Source organism: Indicator indicator, chromosome 1 (assembly GCF_027791375.1).
Source record: "Indicator indicator isolate 239-I01 chromosome 1, UM_Iind_1.1, whole genome shotgun sequence".
NCBI lineage: Eukaryota > Metazoa > Chordata > Aves > Piciformes > Indicatoridae > Indicator > Indicator indicator.
Genome location: NC_072010.1, coordinates 65,932,794 through 65,951,868, shown reverse-complemented (window position 1 = coordinate 65,951,868; position 19,075 = coordinate 65,932,794). Strand labels below are relative to the sequence as shown.

The 19,075-nt window shown below is 42.0% G+C and overlaps 1 protein-coding gene across 2 annotated transcripts in view; it reads left to right on the top strand.

The window, feature by feature from the left end:
• Positions 1–1,502: 1,502 nt before the first annotated feature.
• GAS6 (growth arrest specific 6) overlaps positions 1,503–19,075 on the top strand; it is a 43,190-nt gene continuing 25,617 nt past the window's right edge. The window contains exons 1-4 of one of the 2 annotated variants that reach the window (XM_054382584.1): positions 1,503–1,572; positions 2,024–2,190; positions 16,169–16,193; positions 16,923–16,985. In XM_054382584.1, the coding sequence (XP_054238559.1) occupies positions 1,503–1,572; positions 2,024–2,190; positions 16,169–16,193; positions 16,923–16,985 (325 nt within the window). Of the gene's footprint in view, positions 1,591–2,023; positions 2,191–16,168; positions 16,194–16,922; positions 16,986–19,075 lie in introns of both variants that reach the window. The other variant, XM_054382574.1, reaches the window with a different exon arrangement.

The following is a 19,075-nucleotide window of genomic DNA, read 5'->3' as shown; positions in this document are numbered from 1 at the left end:
GACTCAAATCCTGTTACCTGGCAAACATTTTACCAACAGATCAAAAATCTTTTTGAAAAATTCACAGAGAAAAGGTACATTAATGCCTGTAAGTGTGACAGTGGACACAGTTTTTACCTAAGAGAGCTCTCCCTCTGCACTTCGGAAGCTGAAAATAGAAGAAAAATCACTCCCTGGTGGCTTAGGTGTTTTTATACCTCTTACCTGTATGTCTACTATTGGCTGTTGTTGGGCAGAATCACAGAATGTTAGGGGTTGGATGGGACCTCTACAGATAATTTCCAACTCCCCTCCTAAAGCAGGACCACCTAGGGCAGTTCGCACAGGAATGCATCCAGGTGGGTTTGGAAAGTTTCCAGAGAAGGAAACTCCACAACCTCTCTGGGCAGCCTCCAGTGCTCTGTCACCCTCCCCATACAGAAGTGTCTCCTCCTGTCAAGGTGGAACATTCTGTGCTCTAGCTTGTACCTGTTGTTCCTTGTCTCTTCCCCGGGGCACCACCAAAAAGAGAATATCACCTTCATCTTGACACCCACCCCTCAGATGTTTTTAGATGTTGGTAAGATCACCTCTCGGCCTTCTCTTCTCAAGACTAAATAGAGGATACCAGCCTAGGGATGGCTCCTTTGGACAAGTAGGCTAGCTTTGATGTTGTCATGTACTTTACTTCACCTATGTGCAACATAAATATTTTGTTTATCCTTGTTACATTGTAGTTGAAGAAATGTATTGGGGAGACGCTACGTTTGTATTATATAAAAAATACTAAAAGTACACTAGATGAGTTATTTTTTATTACAAGTTTTGCCATTAAAGTTTTCTTGAAGAATGTATAGATTTGGGATTACCTGTCACTTTCACCCATCTGCAGGACATGACAGATAACAGGGGCAGCCTCATAGCAGTGGCAAAATGCAGTCTGAGTGCACCTCTGGGCTCTGACCAAGCAGCTCTGGGTTACAGCTAAGAGGGTCTCCCTCATCGGATACGCCCCCTGTAACTACGGACGGACAACTGACAGTAAAGGACAGCTTGCAGTTTATCGGTAAAAAGCGCATTATCCTAAAATACTGAACAAAGTGACAATTTAGTTGTGAAGAAAACGTGCACTTGGATGTGTGGAGAACCAAAATTTCTATCTGAAAGCAGGACCAGGTTGGGTTTGGTGCCAGCTTCTCCCTCTCTAGCGTTGAGCCCCAGAGCTATTAAAAAGCCGTGCCCTCCCTCACACGCTGCGCGCCCATCAAGCCCGCGTCAGTATCCCCGATCTGCCAGGCAGGTAACGCGGGGCCGGGCCGCGAGGTGTGTCCCTGTGCCGCGCTCGGCGGTGACTTGGCGAACGATTGGGCAGGGCGGGCGAGCGACTCCCCGGCCCCCCTGCTGTGCTGCTCGGCGCCGCGCTCCCGCAGTAGCAGCGCTCTCCCCGCCCGCGCCGTCGCCCGCCTCTCCCCACTGCTCCGCTCCGCTCCGCCCGGCCCGGCCCCAGCCGCCGCCGCCGCATCATGCCGCATCCCGCGGCGCGCCTTGGGGCCGCCCTGCTGTTTGTGCTGCTGGCGGCGGACTCTTCACAGAGTGAGTACTGCGGGGGGAGTCGGGGCCCGGGGGTGCCCGGGCCTGGGGGTGCCTGTCCCTCCGCACACGCCGCTCAAGCATTCCCCGTCGTCCGCTGTGCGTGTGTGGGGTGCGGGAGCTGCCGGAGCTGCCATGGAGGCGTAGAGGGGGGAGATGCGCAGCTTCACGGCTGCGGTGAGGAAGGCGGCGGCAGCTGCAGAGGGGGATGCCGGAGCGGCAGCGGGGTCGCCGGTGTGAGGGGCCGCGCCGAGGCTGCGGAGACTCGCGGGCGGGGCGTCGGACAAGGAGGGCACTCGGTGCCCCACGGCGGGGTGGCTGGTAGCCCCCGCTCGGGCGGTTTGGGGGATGTGTGTATGTGTACAGGGCTTAGCCGCTCACCGCTGCCTCTCCTTCCCCCTTCTCCTCTCCTCCTCCTCGCTCCCGGCCGCTGCTCCGGCGATCGGCGGCTCAGCCGTGCTGCTGCGCGCTCCAGAGGCTGCCCAGTTCCTGCGGCAGCGGCAGCGGCGAGCTTACCAGATCTTCGAAGAGACCAGGCAAGGGCACCTAGAGAGGGAGTGCGTGGAGGAGCACTGCAGCAAGGAGGAGGCCCGGGAGGTGTTTGAGAACGACCCCGAGACGGTAAGGCCACAGAGATTTGGGAAGATTAGCCAGGGCTGCCCTCTCGCCCTTCCTCCAGCTGGGTCCCAGCTACGGTGCACAGCTGGGAAGGCCGTTGGGAGGAGGAACCAGAACCATTAGGTGAATGACTGGGAGACACATGACATGAGTAGCACTCAGCCTTTGCAAGGGCTGGCCGGTGAGAAATGCCTTGTTGAGGATGGTCTGGGTGAGCCGCCCAGCCTGCTGGCATGACTGCTGTCTCCAAAGAGTGGAAGGGTCCTGTTCACCGATGGTGTAAATCCATGAAGCAAGACCAGTGTGACACAAAGCTATGGACAGTTTACCGTCCCTCTTTCCTTCAACTTCCCATCCCCGCTGTCTTTAAAATCCCCTTAATATTGTGGCATATGTCAGAAGAAGTATGGCACAAACACACTTTAATCCTATTGGGCCATGTTCAGCTTGGTCAGCGTTTTGGAATCAGGAGGTTCAGGACCTGTCACTATGACAGCAGCAGAATGTGTGTGTGAGAACATAGTATTGCTGCACTTTTAATGCAAAGCATGGATTCATGCAATTACAACCTGCCCACTGCTCATGAAGCTGACCTGGTCTTCTTAAGGCTGACTTTTACTTCAGCCTTATTCTCTCTTTGGACAGCCTGTGGATGTAGTTGTGTTGCTTTACTAAGCTTGGCTTGTTCTTCTTGTCTCTACTGTGTTTTGTATAGGCTGTTCTCATTGCAGAGACTATCTGGCATTAATTTATCAGTGGGAAGTAGATTTTCTTGGGGTTCAACCTGAAGCTTGATATTGCACAGCATGTTCCCGCTAATGGTATGATGCTCTAGGGAGAAGATACACAGAGAGAAAGACTGTGCATGTACACACAGAGGCACACATACCCCACAGGCAAGGGAGGGACTGATCTGAGGAGATGTGTTATGCTTCAGACAAGTCTTGACATGTGTGCTTCATTAGCAGGCTCAGGGCTGGATATACAGTGCTACTAGTAGCTTGTCAGAAAGACAGTAGTAGGTACAGCAGAAATGTTGTGATCCTGGCTTTTCTTTTTGACAAGCTTTAGCTTAGAGTTTAATACGGAGCACTTGCCCAGGCTGTGCATGTGACCTCTGATGTGTGCATGCACTCACATATACATGCAGCAGTGTTTGCTTCTGTCCTTTAAAACTGAGCTAATACAGAATATGGATAATTGTAGTGAAAATAGCTGGCACAACTGTTCAGGTTTAACCTCAGCATGAATTTTCACCATATAGCAGTGAATGCAGGAAAAAATAGGTAAAATGTGATTTTGTAGCATTCTGGAAAAAAGATGATCTGAGGTCAGCAGTTTTGCTAACTGGCTTCTGGCCAAGAAAGCAGCCAAAGGCGATGCATTGATAAATCAATTTAGAGGGCAGTAGTGTAAATGTGTCAGCAGTTTTTACCAATATTTGGTACTTATTTGTATATTGGAAAAAATACACAGTTCTTCCACTGTAACGAAAACAGTGAAATAATTTTTGGTTTAAAATATTTTCATAATAATATAATATAAATTCTGTAAGATCCATTCATGCTGTTGAAGCATGTTTTGCATGACAACACAAATTTTCTATCATTGCATATAGCTTTGATATTTTTGGTGCATTTCATTTGTTACTGCTGCTAGGTGTCTCTAGTTCTGATAACCCGTGAAAGCTAGATGAGCTTCTAATGTCTGTGTCCCCTTGCTTACTTTACTTGTGCTTCTGCACCAAAGTGCTGTATTTTATAATACTTTTAGGTCTGCAGTGACCTTTTCTGGCACAAACCGCCCAAGAGTTGTGAACTTGCTTATTATGTACATTATGTCCTACTCCTTGCTGATACTTCACTTCAGTTTCACTGGGAAACAAATGTGCCACTGCCTGTCAGGGGGATTTATGGCCCTGCCTATCCATTTTGCAATCAGTATATGATGTGAAGGCAGCTGCTGCTGTTCAGTAGCAGTTTTCTAATGTGTGGTGGCAGAGGTCATGTTTGTGGGCTGTTGCTGCACTACACTTTGCAGTCCTTCAGTGCTTTGTATGGCATAGGTGACTACTCCTCCAACAGAATCTGAGGATTTGATGGGTAAAATATTTCCCTCATTTTTATCTGACTCGATCTTTTTACATCCCCTCAATACACACCTGAGGTAATGGAAATGTTTCTTAAATGCTAGAAAGTTGCCATGTTGTCATTTCACTGCTACTGCATTGTATGTCCTGTCCTGGTGACTGACAGAAGAGGAATCATAGAATCATAGAATCAACAAGGTTGTAAAAGACCTCAGAGATCATCAAGTCCAACTTATCACCCAGCACCTCATGACTAACTAAACCATGGCTTCAAGTGCCACATCCAATCCTTTTTTTGAACACCTCCAGGGATGGTGACTCCACCACCTCCCTGGGCAGCACATTCCAATGGCAAATCACTCTTTCTGTGAAGAACTTTCTCCTCACCTGGAGCCTAAACTTCCCCTGGCACAGCTTGAGACTGTGTCCTCTTGTTCTGGTGCTGGTTGCCTGGGAGAAGAGACCAACCCCCACCTGTCTACAACCTCCCCTCAGGTAGTTGTAGAGAGCAATAAGGTCTCCCCTGAGCCTCCTCTTCTCCAGGCTAAACAACCCCAGCTCCCTCAGCCTCTCCTCATAGGGTTTGTGTTCGAGACCTCTCACCAGCCTCATTCCCCTTCTCTGGACACGTTCAAATGTCTCAATATCCTTCTTAAATTGAGGAGCCCAGAACTAGACATAGTACTCAAGATGTGGCCTAACCAGAGCTGAGTACAGGGGCAGAATGACTTCCCTGCTCCTGCTGGCCACACTATTTCTGATGCAGGCTAGACAGACTTGTCTCAGGAAAGATGAAAACTGTTGGTAATGCTTAGAATTTGAGGAATTAAAGTAACTGCAGTGGGCTGCAGCTGATCTGTGCTGGTAAGGTGAAGACTTTATTGACCAGGGAAATGTAGAGATTGCTGCTGACAGCTGATGATTCCTTGCAATATAGGCAGGCTGAAAGTTTTGTCTCTGCCAGGTGAACCTGGTCACAGGGATTAGCTACTAAGGTCATAGCAGAGAAACAGCTACAGCACTTTTTGCCCCACACTGAGCCCTATGGCTAACCTTGCAATAGGCAAACTGTGAGGAACACATCAGGGCACTAGTGGTCTGTGCTGTTTCACCTCCCAGGTTTTATGCTTTAAAGCACCAGATGAGCATGAACGTAGGCATCTGGCTGTTTACTGCCCCATGGGAACCATGTTCTTGCAGCCTTGAGAAGTGAAGGTTAGTCTGAGATTGGTTAATAGCTTGCTGTTTCTTTCTTTGTCCTCAAGGAAGGCTTGCCATGTGAGCATGGAAGTGTTGTCTCTTCCCAGTCCCCATTCATCAGATGATTTAATGAAATGTGTGAGTCTTTCTTACAAACCTTGCCATCCCTAACTCTCCTATGGTTGTGTGAAGAGAATTTTAAGGCCTAATCTCAAGATCTATGACTTAAAGATATTCTGTGGTGTTGCATTAGCTGATTCAATCAGTCAGCTCCAGAAATTCAGGTAAGATGAACCAAGGCTGTAGCATAGCTTGTGTGGTTTCTCAGGTAAAATAATAGCTTGATCCAGCCAATTATAACATCTAGCCAAGAGTAACATTTTATGGAAAGATACCTACTTACTGGACAGACAAGAAAATGGAAATGAAGTGTTGTGTGCCTATACCAGAGCACCCACTTTCCATGCCTTATGTTGGTTCAGTAGTCAGCTTTCCAAAGCAACATCTGCACGCAGGCAGCAGAAGATTCTCTGAAAACTGAAAACTTACATCAACAGCTAAGAATAGTGTATTAGGCCAGGCTAAGTAGCCATTCATTTGCAGGCCAGCACCACGCTTTTGTCTTTTATGTTACGGAAAATATAAATATCAGATTGCTGAGACTGGAGGAAGGAAGATTAATTGAAACATTTTTAGATTGGGATTTTTTTTAGGAGGCAGAACAAAACTCATTTGTATGACTATAAATGGTAAAAGCAAGTGTGAGCCTGGATTAATGAGTCCTCCAGCCTATCTTTTTAAATGAATACTACAATACTGTAGAATTCTGTTTTATAATTTAATTTATGCTAGATGTACCGAACAGAAAAATTAAAAGATAATATGGTGGGAAAAAATAAGGATGGAAACATATTCTTGGGAGGTATGTGGACTGTTTCTAAATGTGATCCATTAAAGATATGCTAAATGTGATAAATGGCATAAAATTGCAAAATATCTTGGATGTAGAGATAAGAATGTTATCTTATTTAAAATGTTGATGAGGCCTTGTAAAAAACAGTACTGGAGAAATATTTGACCTTGGTATGCAGGCAAGGTATTACAGCTTGTCAACTGATAAACTGCTCTGGAATTTGGTTGACCTGTTCTAAAAATGTGGTCATCCAAGCATGTAAAATACAGGGCAGAAGAGAGTGTAGTTATTGGTGTTCTTGAAAACGCTGGATTTCACTGAAGAATGAATACAGCAAAAAGGTATCCTTGTGCAAGGAGTTTCTCTGTTTTGAAAGGCTCTTCACAGGGAAGGCGTTTGAATGCAGCCTCTTATCTGTTAGTACCATACTTTATCAGTACAGTGTCTGTCACTGCACATCTTGCTTGCCATTGTTGCTGTTGAAGAATTACTGGCCTTCTTGCAGGTCACAATTGAAATTGCCATGCTGAGTACTTTAAGAAGTGTTAGGCCTACCAGAAACACTGAAGCAAGTCAGCCTGGCCACCTGTGTTTACTGTTTATGGATTAGTCCCTGAACAGAGTACCATGGAAAGCCAGCTGGTTTTCATGTGCTTGCAGAATGAACATAACATTCATAGGCATGCACAGAAAAAGTTCTCTTGCTTCTTGAGGATCTTGCATCAAAACTCCTATTAAAAATTATGGCTTGTCAGATACACAGAGAATCACAGAGTAACTCAAGCTGAGACAGTCTCAGAAGGTCTCTGTTCCACTCATTTAGTCCAGTCTCCCACTCCTGGTGAGGCAGCAGTGAGACCAAATCAGGCTTTCCAGGGCTTTTTGCATTCATATCTTGAAAATACTAATTGTAGCAAAATATTTAGCAATGTCAGCATTCTTTCTGATAGGCTGGGTTTATCAAGAAGCTGAAATGCAGATGAAACAATATATAGCATGTCATAATGGTCAGTATGGTTATGTCTCATAGCATTACTGTCTCATTGGCTTGCTTTCTTTATTTGTTCCATTATGTGACTTGATGAAGATATCACGGATGAGTTGCATGCTTGGACTATAGTCATCCAAATTTTACGTTGAGGAGGGGTTTTTCGCAGACAATATTTAGGTCTTGTTTCTAAGAATAGTGAGGTAGATACGCATTTGTAAATGCTGATCAGAAAAGCATGAAGGCATGTAGGGGGAGGAGAGGAATTACTGGGAGAGTTAAGCAATATAACGTTTCTTTGAGTCATTTAGTGAATGTTGGTGTAGTCTCAACATGAAAAATACTGATATCATCTTTAAGTACAGATGTCTTCATCCTTGTATAGAATATTCCTTTCTAGATTCAGGCAAAAATGTGGATTTACTTGCTGTGAAAATTCTACTGATTTGTTACAGCATTTTGGCAGTGTGGAGGAAGGTCTAGATTACAGCTCATATAATTTTTTTTTATCTCTTCTCATTGGTGCAGAATTTGAGAGAGGAAAAGAGTTAACAGAGGTCTTTGAGATGATGATTTAACGTCCTTGAACTTGGTATATAGAAGGATAGATTCCCAGGCGCAGTGCCACCTACTTAATACATTTCAAGAAGGGAATAAGGAGAGATTTAGACTTTTGTCCAGGAATGGCTTGAAGAAGAAGAAAGTAGGAAAGTTGGAGTGCCTAGATGTATGCCACAGCAGCTTTGTGCTGGGATGAGATCTGACTGAGCACCAGTTGTTGTACCCTCCCTTACCTTTACTCCTCCTCTCTATAGTTTCTTATAAAGGAAACATAGGGTAGGAGAGAGTCTTAACAAACTCCAGTGGGTCCAACTAATCTGGAAGGCAAGCGGATGGGGACTGTGGAGTGGGATGTGCCTCTCTGCTGGGCAGTACAGGCATAGCATTTGTTTATGGTGGTGGGATTCAGTAGCAGGAGAGTGACAAAAAACTCCTTGCTCTTAGAAGGCAGGCCATATCTATTATCAAAATGCTGCTTTATAAAAAATTACTGAGTATGGTGAACAAAGTGTGCTGGTTCTACCAACTCTGATGGACTCGTGTCTATCTGCTTTGTGTCTGTGTCCACTTGGGTGAGCTTAGGCCAGAAGCTCAGAGTAGACATGGAAATACTGAAACATGTCATGAAGGTACTATGACACTTGCATGAGAGAAGACAAAAGAATGAGAGAGTACACTGAGGGGCTGAAGATAGGATAGAAGAAAATGCTGAGGCTGGTGATTTGAAGCAGGGGGATTATACAAGTTTTGGGCAAGAAGGAAGATAATGGAAAAAAGCAGATAAAGTTAGGGTAAGTAATTTTTTTAGAGGAATATAATAAGTTTCAACAAGTGTCTGAGAGGGGAAAAAAGCCATTAAAAAAAAGGTAAAGAGAACAGTTTGTGGCCATGGGATCATTTATTTTTCTTCTTAAATAAAAAGAAAAAAAAAAGAGAGAGGAGCAGCGTACTGGGAATTAATACAGTTTGTTAATGCAGCTACTTCAGAATCACAGAATATTAGAGGTTGGAGAGGTTGGAAGGAACCTCCAGAGATCAAGTCCTATCCCCCTGCCAAAAGCAGGATCACTTAGGGTAGTCTGCACAGGAATGCATCCAGGTGGGTTTTGAAAGTCTCCAGAGAAGGAAACTCCACAACTTCTCTGGGCAGCCTGTTCCAGTGCTCTGTCACCCTCACTGCAAAGAAGTTTCTACTCATGTTGAGGTGAATCAGATAAGAGAAGCATTGAATCTGTATAAATTGGCAGTTGTGATTCCTGTGAACTTACTGAATATCAAGAACTTACTTTCCAATATTAAGAATGAGGATGGAACTGCCATCGGAGATTTGGAAGAAACTAAGAAGCAACATTGCAAGGAACTTTACTTTTCATCCACTTTCATTACTTTCCAGCCTTTGGTTTCACATTTGGAAGCTGAGCTGATCTAGTTTGAGTAAGCAACACATTTGCCTATTCTGTTCACCTTTCCTGCATAGCAATTTGACAACCACATGGAGTGATTTAAGTAAGGAATCTGAAGAAGAGTTGTCTGGAGAGAAAAATTATAATTTTGCAGCCGGCTGAATACCCCAGTTGAGTTCTTCATGCAACAAAGGTTATACCAATACAGTGGAAAGGACAGCATAGGTTTAGAATGGGAAGGACAGGTGCCAGAAAGGGTTTGTCAGGGCACATGCTGCCAAAGATGTGACTGAACAACCAAGCCTTGGAGAATCTGATTAAAGTTTTTTTCATCAGGTGTCCCTTCTGTATGCCTGCCTTCGTTGCTGTTTTATTATAACCTACTGTTCTAGAGACTCTCCACAAGGACACATATCTGTGGGGAAGTTTCCTCATTTATTTTGGGTTTTCCTCCCGTTCTTCTGAGCAACAACAGTGGGACCCAGGGGAAGACCAAGGCTGGAATGTAAGGAAGATACCCAGGGAGGGGGACAAGTGTTGGTGTTGTCTTCACTCTATACATCCACCAGGACAGAAGAGTGCATAAATGAAGAGATAAAAGATGAATGGGTCATGCTAGCACTGGACAAAATAGTATATGTCTGGAGAGAGCTACCACATTTGGCTGACTCCTGGAACAGGGAGTCCTCATTCAATTCCAGAAAATATTTGGGACAGGAGCAGAAAAGAAAAAGGTTTTTGTGTGTGTGTGTGTGTGTGTGTGTGTTTTTGTTTGTTAGTTGGTTTGGTTTAGTTTGTTTTTTTCACTAAAATAATGAACAGGGAAGTATGAGATCAGATTCTATCACAAGGGCCTAGTGTTATCTCAGATGTCAATTCCCTGTTGCTTGCTTGCCTGTGCCTTCTGAGGCCAAATCCAGTGAAGTCTTAGAGCAACTGACCACTGTTGCAGTGAGTTGCAACCTCTGCAGGTAAACAAAATCATAACAAACAATATAATTAGATTACAGGAAAGGGAAAATAGAATATTTTTTCTCTTCAGTGAATAAAACATTACAGGGCCTGTAAGTGATTGAGAGCATTTAAATCAAGTCGGATGGAATTATATATATATATATATATATATATATATATATGTATTCCTAAGTACAGCTTAAATAATTGCAGAATAATGTCATAATATAGGATGATGAAGGGAGAGACCATTTCACTTACACTGTTTTGTCAGATCTTGATTTGCTGAATTCCAGTGAAGTTTCTAAGTGAGTACTAGTTTAGCCACATGTGCAAATACTGTAACTATTGCAGCAAGGAAGGATTCAAACAAGGTTGAGTGGAGCTCTACTATCAAATTGAGATCTTCTTCAAATTGCACATTAATACCGCTGGAGGAAAAGTAGCCTTTCAATCCTGAAGGTGTGGAAGCAACTTCAATGCATTTGTGATTAGATTGCAGTAAGTATAACTTAAAAGTACCTGCAACCAACTCATTGGAATCACTCTACAAATTTTTGTTGGAATATTTGTCCCTTGGCACCAGATGCATCCATTTCACATCATTACTGTCCAATCAAACCCTGCCTTAGGCTGCACATAGAAATCATCTCTCTGTTCCTTTTACATCTTACAGATGTAAAGTATCTGTGTTTTGGTTGGCTGTGACATACACAAACATTTTTTTTCTTACTTTCTTTTCTTTTGTTGCTTTCCACCCCCCCTGTAATTGCTCATTCTAATTGTTAGTGGGTTTTTCCTCATTGAACATCTTTTGCTGAAGTGGCACCTCAGTAAGCTGTTGGAAAGTAGAACTGCCCCTCAGAAGAGGGCAAAGGAAACTATGGCAACAGATGGGTTTTGTTTCCAGCCTTAAGGATTCTGTAGAGATGCCCAGTCTGTCTGAAATGGGTGATGCTGAGAAAAATGGTTTTAAATGCTTCTCAGTGGAACTCAGTGGAAGGGGCAGTCACAGTCTTTACTCACCAGAAGAGCTGGATGGTGCGAAGTGGGTACTTTGCGAATGGACACAAAATTGAAAAGCTGCCCTAAGCAGCTGTAACTTTGGTGGTAGAAGATGAGATTTGGAGACTGCTTTTGCATTTTAACATGACCCACTTGCTTCTCTAACGCCTCACTTGCTAAATTGTGGAGAGAAGTTCTCTTTGTGCTTTGCAAGAAAAATGCAAATTGGTCCAAAATAAAATAGGAAGGAGCTAATCTGGCTGATTCTAGAGTTCCTCACAATGAGAAGGAAAGCTTGTGCAAGCAACATGGCATTAATTTGAGCAAAGCTTCTATAACTAGAGGATTTATATATTTAAAATTCTGAATTACAGGACTGTTTATTTACATACATACATACATACATATGGGAGGAAGGCCTAATCATTCAGCATGAGCCCAGAGCTCGGTTTTAAGAAATCTCAGAGAGCTCCTGAACATTAATGAGATTTGCATCCTCAGGTTATAACAGCTGAACAACTGTTAAACGTTGTTACAGCCAGTTATGGCTGGTAGCAGCCACTTCTTCACAAGTGCAGTGCAGGCCAGCAGTGTGGAAACATGGAGCATTTATAAAAGAGGAGGTCAGACCATGCCCAAGACAAATACTAAATCCTGAAGGAAAGAGGAAGAAGGAGAAGGTGTAATGTGGGAGTTGTTGCTCTCTAAGAGGTAACTAGGTAACTAAGAAAGTGCTTTTTAGTAATTACCACAAGTCTGTTGAGATCCTCCAGTGCTAGCAGTGCTGCAGAGCCAGAATCACAGGATGATTGAGGTTGGAGGGTGCCTCTGGAGGTCGTTTGGTCCAGCCCCTCCGCTCAAGCAGAATCACCTAGAGACAGTTGCTCAGGAAAGTGGACTGTCTTTCTGTAAATGATGTCTTTTATCTGCTGCCAATGCAGCTCAAACAGGATTTTTATTAGATTTGCATTAGATTCAGTGCTGATCAGGCTTGCCTGACCTGGTACTTAAGCAAAACAAAAGCAGTTGGCAAGCCTTTTTGGCTGAGATTTTCAGTGTTGCCACTCAGTTTAAGCAACAGTGAGAACGTTTTCCTTGTGTAGACGTCATTGTTATGTTTTCAGAAGGGCTGTTTTTATGCAGTGATTCACATTAATGCCTGTTCTGATTTGGTGTTTTTCCATGTTCTCTAAGAATGCAATGAGAGTAATGCATACCTAATACATTAACTTACAGATTTTATGACCAAGGAAGAATTTGACCATAGAGTCTAAAATAGATGATGACCCTAGTCACATTGTAGGTTTCCTTTGGCAGGGAACCCAAGTAGGTGCTTCTGCACTTCTCTTGAACTGGGTTGAAACAAGCATACCAGGACCTACTTGGAGGGACTGGCTTTATGCCATGTTTTCCACTTCACTGGAGGAAGGGTGGAGACCTGTAGATGTGAGGCACTACTTTACTTGAGATCTCTGCTGAGTTAAACTAATGGTGGCGCATAACATGTGGTGTGTAGCTTGTACTACATACCAGTCTGCAGACAATGGATCTCCTGGTCCCAAGCCCTGGGCTACTGAAGTTGAATCAGACAAACAGAAGATGTGTTGAGTCACAGAAAGGATGGGTGGAAATATATTTAAGTTTTCTTGGTAGGAGCAGACACAGAGGTTGAACCTGCTGAAACTACTTTCATTAAAGTTGGTCTGTTGAGGAGGTTCATGCTTCTGCAAGGTATTGTCTTCCTCTTGCACGCACTAGGATGTTAGTTTTGGACAGATTGGTTAGAAAGCTTGGTGACGTCAGTGCCTATACAGCAGCCTGTCCAGAGGATGTTTATGTGCAATGTATTTGTTTATAACTTTTAAAATAAAAAAGTTTGTTTATCCTGCTTTCAGCAGTAATTAGGAAAGCAAATTCAAAGGGGTGGGGCTGACAACATTTAAATGTTGACTTCTTTTGCCAGAGTTCAAGCTGAAAATTAATGCTTACTATAATTCTGTGTTGACTTTTGCTACCATGATGGTCACAGTTAAATAACCTCCTGCAATTTGATCCTGTGAATACTCTCTGTGATTGACTTTCTGGACGGTGAGATGTTTGATGTGAATACTCTCTGTGATTGGCTTTCGGGATGGTGAGATGTTTGATGACCTGGAAACTGAAGGTGAGAAGTCAGCAAAATAGTAACAGAGTCATTGCTAACTCCTTCTTGATAGGCATCAAAGCTTTTTTCTTGGTGTTTTTGTGGATCCTGAAAATACAATTGAAGACTTCTGCTGGAGAGAAGATGAGTCTCAGGGTTTTAACAGGGACCTGACCCTGTATAATGTTTTCATTCTCCCTGACATCTGGGGGTCAGTAAGACTTAGTACAGCACAGAAGACTGAAAAGGCATTGTGGAGTTGAATGCTTACATGGGAAATAATGTATGTCTCAATGTATTTCTGTCTGACTTTTGGCTGAGTTGAAATACGTTGTCATTGCACTTCCAGAAGCCTCTTATAAGGAAAATCGATTATGGAGAAACCCAAAAAGTTCATCATACAAGAATGGGTAAGGTTAGAACCTGCCATCACTTTGCTTTATTTTAGACTCCAGGTCCTGTTGACCTGGAGTAGTGCTACTGATCAGCGAGTAGTTTTGTGTAACATAGCAAATGAGGAAGATGGAGAAAGAAGAGTTAAATTTCTGTTAATAACCTCCTGTTTAAATCACTTAATGAAATTAAGCTTGTGGTAGTACAGTGTCTTGGAGTTTCACATTTCTGCTGTTCAGCTGGCATTGAATCAATGTACAGTTGGTTTGCATTTGGAAGGTTATTTGTGCAGTGAAAATAACTAGTTACTTTAATCTTTCATTCAAAAGTAAACTTTTCTAGCAGTCAATTAATTTATCAGAGGTCAAGGCGAAAATGAAGTTTTATGCTTTGCCATCGCTGACTTGAAACAATTAGGTTGGCTGCCCTGAATATGAAAAGTTTCTATTTCTTGTCCTGTGAGTGCACAAAAAGTTGTTCTTGCCAGTCTCAGGATTTTTCTGTTACTGGTTAAATACATCTGCACATTCTTGTGACATATATTGAATAAAGGGCAAATAATTGGGGCGGAATGGGGAGTGGGGGCAGAATGGTGTATTTCATGACATTCTGCTATCTTTTTCTCTCTCAGTGTTGGATAAAGTTCAGTTTGTGCTTATAGCATAGCTGGGCATTCATTTGGGTACTCACACTGTTTAGATTGTATTTTTTTTGACTTGTGTACAACTAAACTTAAAAATATATATATATATATGAAAGAGCTAGAGTGCAGAGCTCCTCACTCTATTACCCTGAAGAGATAAAAGATGCCAAACTTATTACCCTCATGTCAGAATTGAAAATTACGGTAAGTGTAAGCTATTTCTGCTTCTTTATTGATGCTCCCATGATTTAGGCTGAATGTAAGTTTGAATAGCTGGAGAATATTTAGCAGAAGCAATTGATTTTTCTGATGAATGACAGCCATGCAATTGATTGCATTCAACAGCCCAGGTCAAACTGAGTCACAATGCGTGCCTGCCTCTATTGTATGTACATGCCTGTATATATGCGTGAACTTAGCCAAGCATCTGTACTAACAGAAGATAAAATAATTTCTTACCTTGCATATTGCATAGTCCAAATTAATTTTGTAGGCTGTGGGATACATACTGTTCCAATCTCACTGTAGATATTTATATGAAAATTGCTCATGTTGTATGAAAAAGAATTATACTGTATGCGACAACTATATGCATATACTTTCATAATCGGATGAGAAATTATTTATTTTAACAAAAAAATATTAAGTGCTGATTAAATCCGCAAGTTTTCCCTCATTGCATGCCCCAGTTAAAATTTTAACAGCACTTGAACTAATTACTTAAACATCATTAAATCCAATATGAAGTGAAGTTGAAAAGAAATGCTTTTTCCTGGCCATGAATCTGTGGTCTTTTATTGTATTTTAAGAATGTGGTTTAATGATCAGCTTAGGCCAATCTCCCACCCTTCTATGCAGCACAGTTGCATTTTCCTGCTGTTCCCCTGTGTTGGTGCAAGTGATCATGTGAGTGGTAAGGTCTCCCCAGGCTGAATATTTTTCTAACATGTGAAGTTAGATCCAAATCACATCAGCAAACAGTTACTCTTGCTATATGCCTGCACGTTGTTGACGCAAGGTAGGGGACAGTAACACATGGCCATATATCACCAGAAGAGTGGAAATGCCTTTTGCAGTTTCGTTTTAGGTTAATGAATGTCAATTTCCCCCACACTTATGAATTTTCATTATTCCGTTCTTTGAGCAGACCCATCTCCCCAGTGTGATGGAATGGGCAGTATGACAGTGGGTGCTGTTAGAGCTGTAGGGTGCTTGTGGTAAGAGCAAAAGGTGCACTTTCATTTTAGTGGTTGTGCTGTTAGGGTCATGCCTGTGTTTTGCATCTGCAGTGGGCCTCTGGGGAGGCTCTGAGTGACTGAATGATTCTGTACTTTCCCTCTGGAGTTTTGTCTCTAGATCCCTTTTCCTTCCACTACCTCATGCCATCATCACCACCTTTACCTGTTGTATAGCAAGTAAGTGGCTTCATGCTCAGCCACTGCCAGCTTGTCAAAAAATACCTTGAGACTGGAGTTAATGTTTCTTTCCTTTTCAAAAGACAAAATGTGTGGATCATACTGTGCTTCTTCTGGCTCTGTGTAAAAAGAAATTAGGATGTTGCTGTTTGGACCCTGTTAAAAACAACTACCATGCAAGACAAACAAACTAACTGCAGCTCGTAAGTAGTATGACAACAGAAGGAAATATCATTCAATAAATCTTTGTTTTTGTTTTTTTTTCCTCCTACAGGAATATTTTTACCCGAAATACTTGGGTGAGTTGCAGCTTTTACTTTCTCTTTGTGGCAGTGCTGGTATGTGGTGCCTAACACTTGGGCTTGTCACAGCTGAAGTCTCTGCTATGGAAAGTGATGGAAACCTGATTGCTAACTTTTAAGATAGACTGTATGTTCCTTATGTGATTTTGAGGTGTGTTTATTATTATTGCACACAGAGATCTTTTATATGTTTTCTGCATGTTAAAACATTTCTGTTGCATTTATATTTGTAGCTTGCAGCATTAGTAAATAAGCTGAGATCTTCCACCTTTTTCTGGTTTTAATTAACTTAGCTATTAATTTTTTAGTAACTTAGCTATTTACTGATTGAACCACTGACTTAGTCTATTGACTGCATCATATAGTTTTCTATTTGTGTTTAATATATAGTACTTAAGATCACCATTGCCAGCAGTTTGAGAAAACTGTGCTTTTTAGATTTTTAAAGAGATTTAGTAGTTAAAATTTGAATAACTACTAACATGCTTTGTAGAATCATAGTGGCATCTGGTTAAGTGATCATCCTTTTTGGATGGTTTATAACTCTACTGTACCTCAGAGCTAAAAAATGTTAAGGCGTTTGGGAGATTAAAATATTGCATAGTTTTTGCATCCAGCTTCCAAAGCCTTGCTTAATGAATCAGCTGGCCAGGTATCATTTTACATGCTTTGACTAGCTGCCGTGTCATCATTATAATAACAACAATTTCATTTTCTGTTCTTCAGCTTGTATTCAGAAATATGGGTCACCTTATACAAGAAGTCCAGATTTCCTTACATGCGTTCATAGTAAGCATTTCTGTTTTGTTTATTGTGGTTAAATGCTCTGTCATTCTACTTGAAGGAGGGGGAACAGCTCAGCCATCTTCATTTTTGATAGTATTTTAGTACTGGTCTTCCTATTCTCTAGACTTGAGATTCCACATCACTTGTACTATCTGAGCAGCAAAATAAGACCTTTACTCTTTTATAAACTATTGCCAACTCACTGTCGTATTTCAGTGCTTTGGTCTTTTATGATGCAAGACATTTCTTTCCCACCAATTTCCCAAAGTCTGAACAATCTGAAAAGCAAGAGGGACAAGAAATAGGATTTACTATAAGGTTGTACACTATGCTTGGCTTTTCATTTTCTTTTCTCTTGAATGCTAACTTTGGCTCACCCTTGTTAAGGAACCTTAAAAAAAGCTTAAAGTCAAATACAGGCTTGTGTCAGACTTCTTTACACTAAGGAGATCAGTTTCATGCATCATGTGACTGTTCTTTAAATATTGCAGTCTTTACAAATTCAAATTGATTTGGAAATCAGGCTGGTACGTGTAGAGAGTGCAGGGTATTTGTTCATCACTAACACTTCAGATAAGAATTTAATGAACTCTTCTAATACCTTCCCAGTGTCCTCTTGAAGCTTAGCAATGCTAAATGTATAAGGCTGTAGAAATATTCTAAATGTCTTCAGAGAAAATCACATGTATGTAGATTTATTTTCATTTTTACCCCTGTGGATCAGTCTCTTATTGTGGTCAAGACTGATTAGTCACGTGTTCATACCAGTGCAAGCAGGATCAGGGTTTAGTTGACCTTTCACGTTTATAAACTGTATTACAGCAATCTTTTTCGAAGAGTGAATTCCAAGGTTAAAAATTGCAGTGTGAAGATTTGCCCTCATATAATGCAGCAGTATCACTTAGGGATTTTAAGAGTCCTCTGACCTGTAAATTATTTGACCTGTGTTACCTGCATTGGCTGTGGTATGCCAGCTAGTTCAAAATGGGTTATAAAGCTGAATGCTTCCTTTTGCTCATGTGTGGAACACAGTAAAGAGGCAGGAGTTGCTGCTGAAAATGGTGGCATCAGCTGGGAACACTTGCTCCAAACAGCTAATGAGTGTTTTGTTTTAGAAGTGCAAGTCTAAATAGTGGTGATGAAAAAATCTGAAAAAGTGAAAGCTGAATAATTGATTTTTGTCCATTGTTGATGCAGTGGTTTGGAAATAGAATGATAATATTTTCCCCCATGAAAATATTTTCAAATGGTTGAGTTTTGGCTAGCTGTTGTCAATTCACAGCAGAAGTAATGGAGAAGGAGCCTGAAACTCCTGGAAGAATGACAGGCTTTGTGCTTGGCCAATTCCAGTATGCTGCTTAATTTTTCACAGATGCTGCCAAAAGGCTGTGTAGCTCTGTGGGCTTGTGCCTGCAAGACACATTTCTATTTTGTTTCTTAACAGTCTTTCTCCTCCCAAAACAAGGTACTTGAAGTCTCTTTCAATTTGGCATATAAAGACATTGCACAACCTATGGGCTGGAGGGTGATTAACTAGACCAGTTTATACTGGAAATAAGGTACAAATGTTAACTGTGACAGTGATTAGACAGCTTAGCAAAGTATTTGAGAATTCTTAGTTTCATAAGATCTTTATGATGATCAGGGTTACTGGTGGGATTCAGCTCCAGATGCAGAGAGGTAGATGCAGTTGTTTCCAGTGTAGGTTCCTCCATGAGCAGTATTCCCACCACAGTCAGCAGTCAGTGGTTCTAGAGCTATTCCACTCATCAGACTGTGTCTGCTCTGAGGAAAGATGGATTAGTCTGTGGACTCTCTTTATTGTACTGACCAGATCTCCACTTACTGCAATGAGAGTTCAAGACAACTGCTTTGCAGATAGATGCTTACCTTACACACAGATACCTGTACTTTGGCCTGCAGATCTGCATAATTTTCTAAAAGAGATCCTGTATGTCAGCGAGGGATTAGGGACTTAATTCTGCAAGATTTTGGAAAACTGTACAGTTTTTTTTTTTTTTTTTTTTATTATTTTTTAAAGGAGCTACATGTGGACTTAAAAAACACAGATTTTTCTTTAGTCGTGTGTGTCT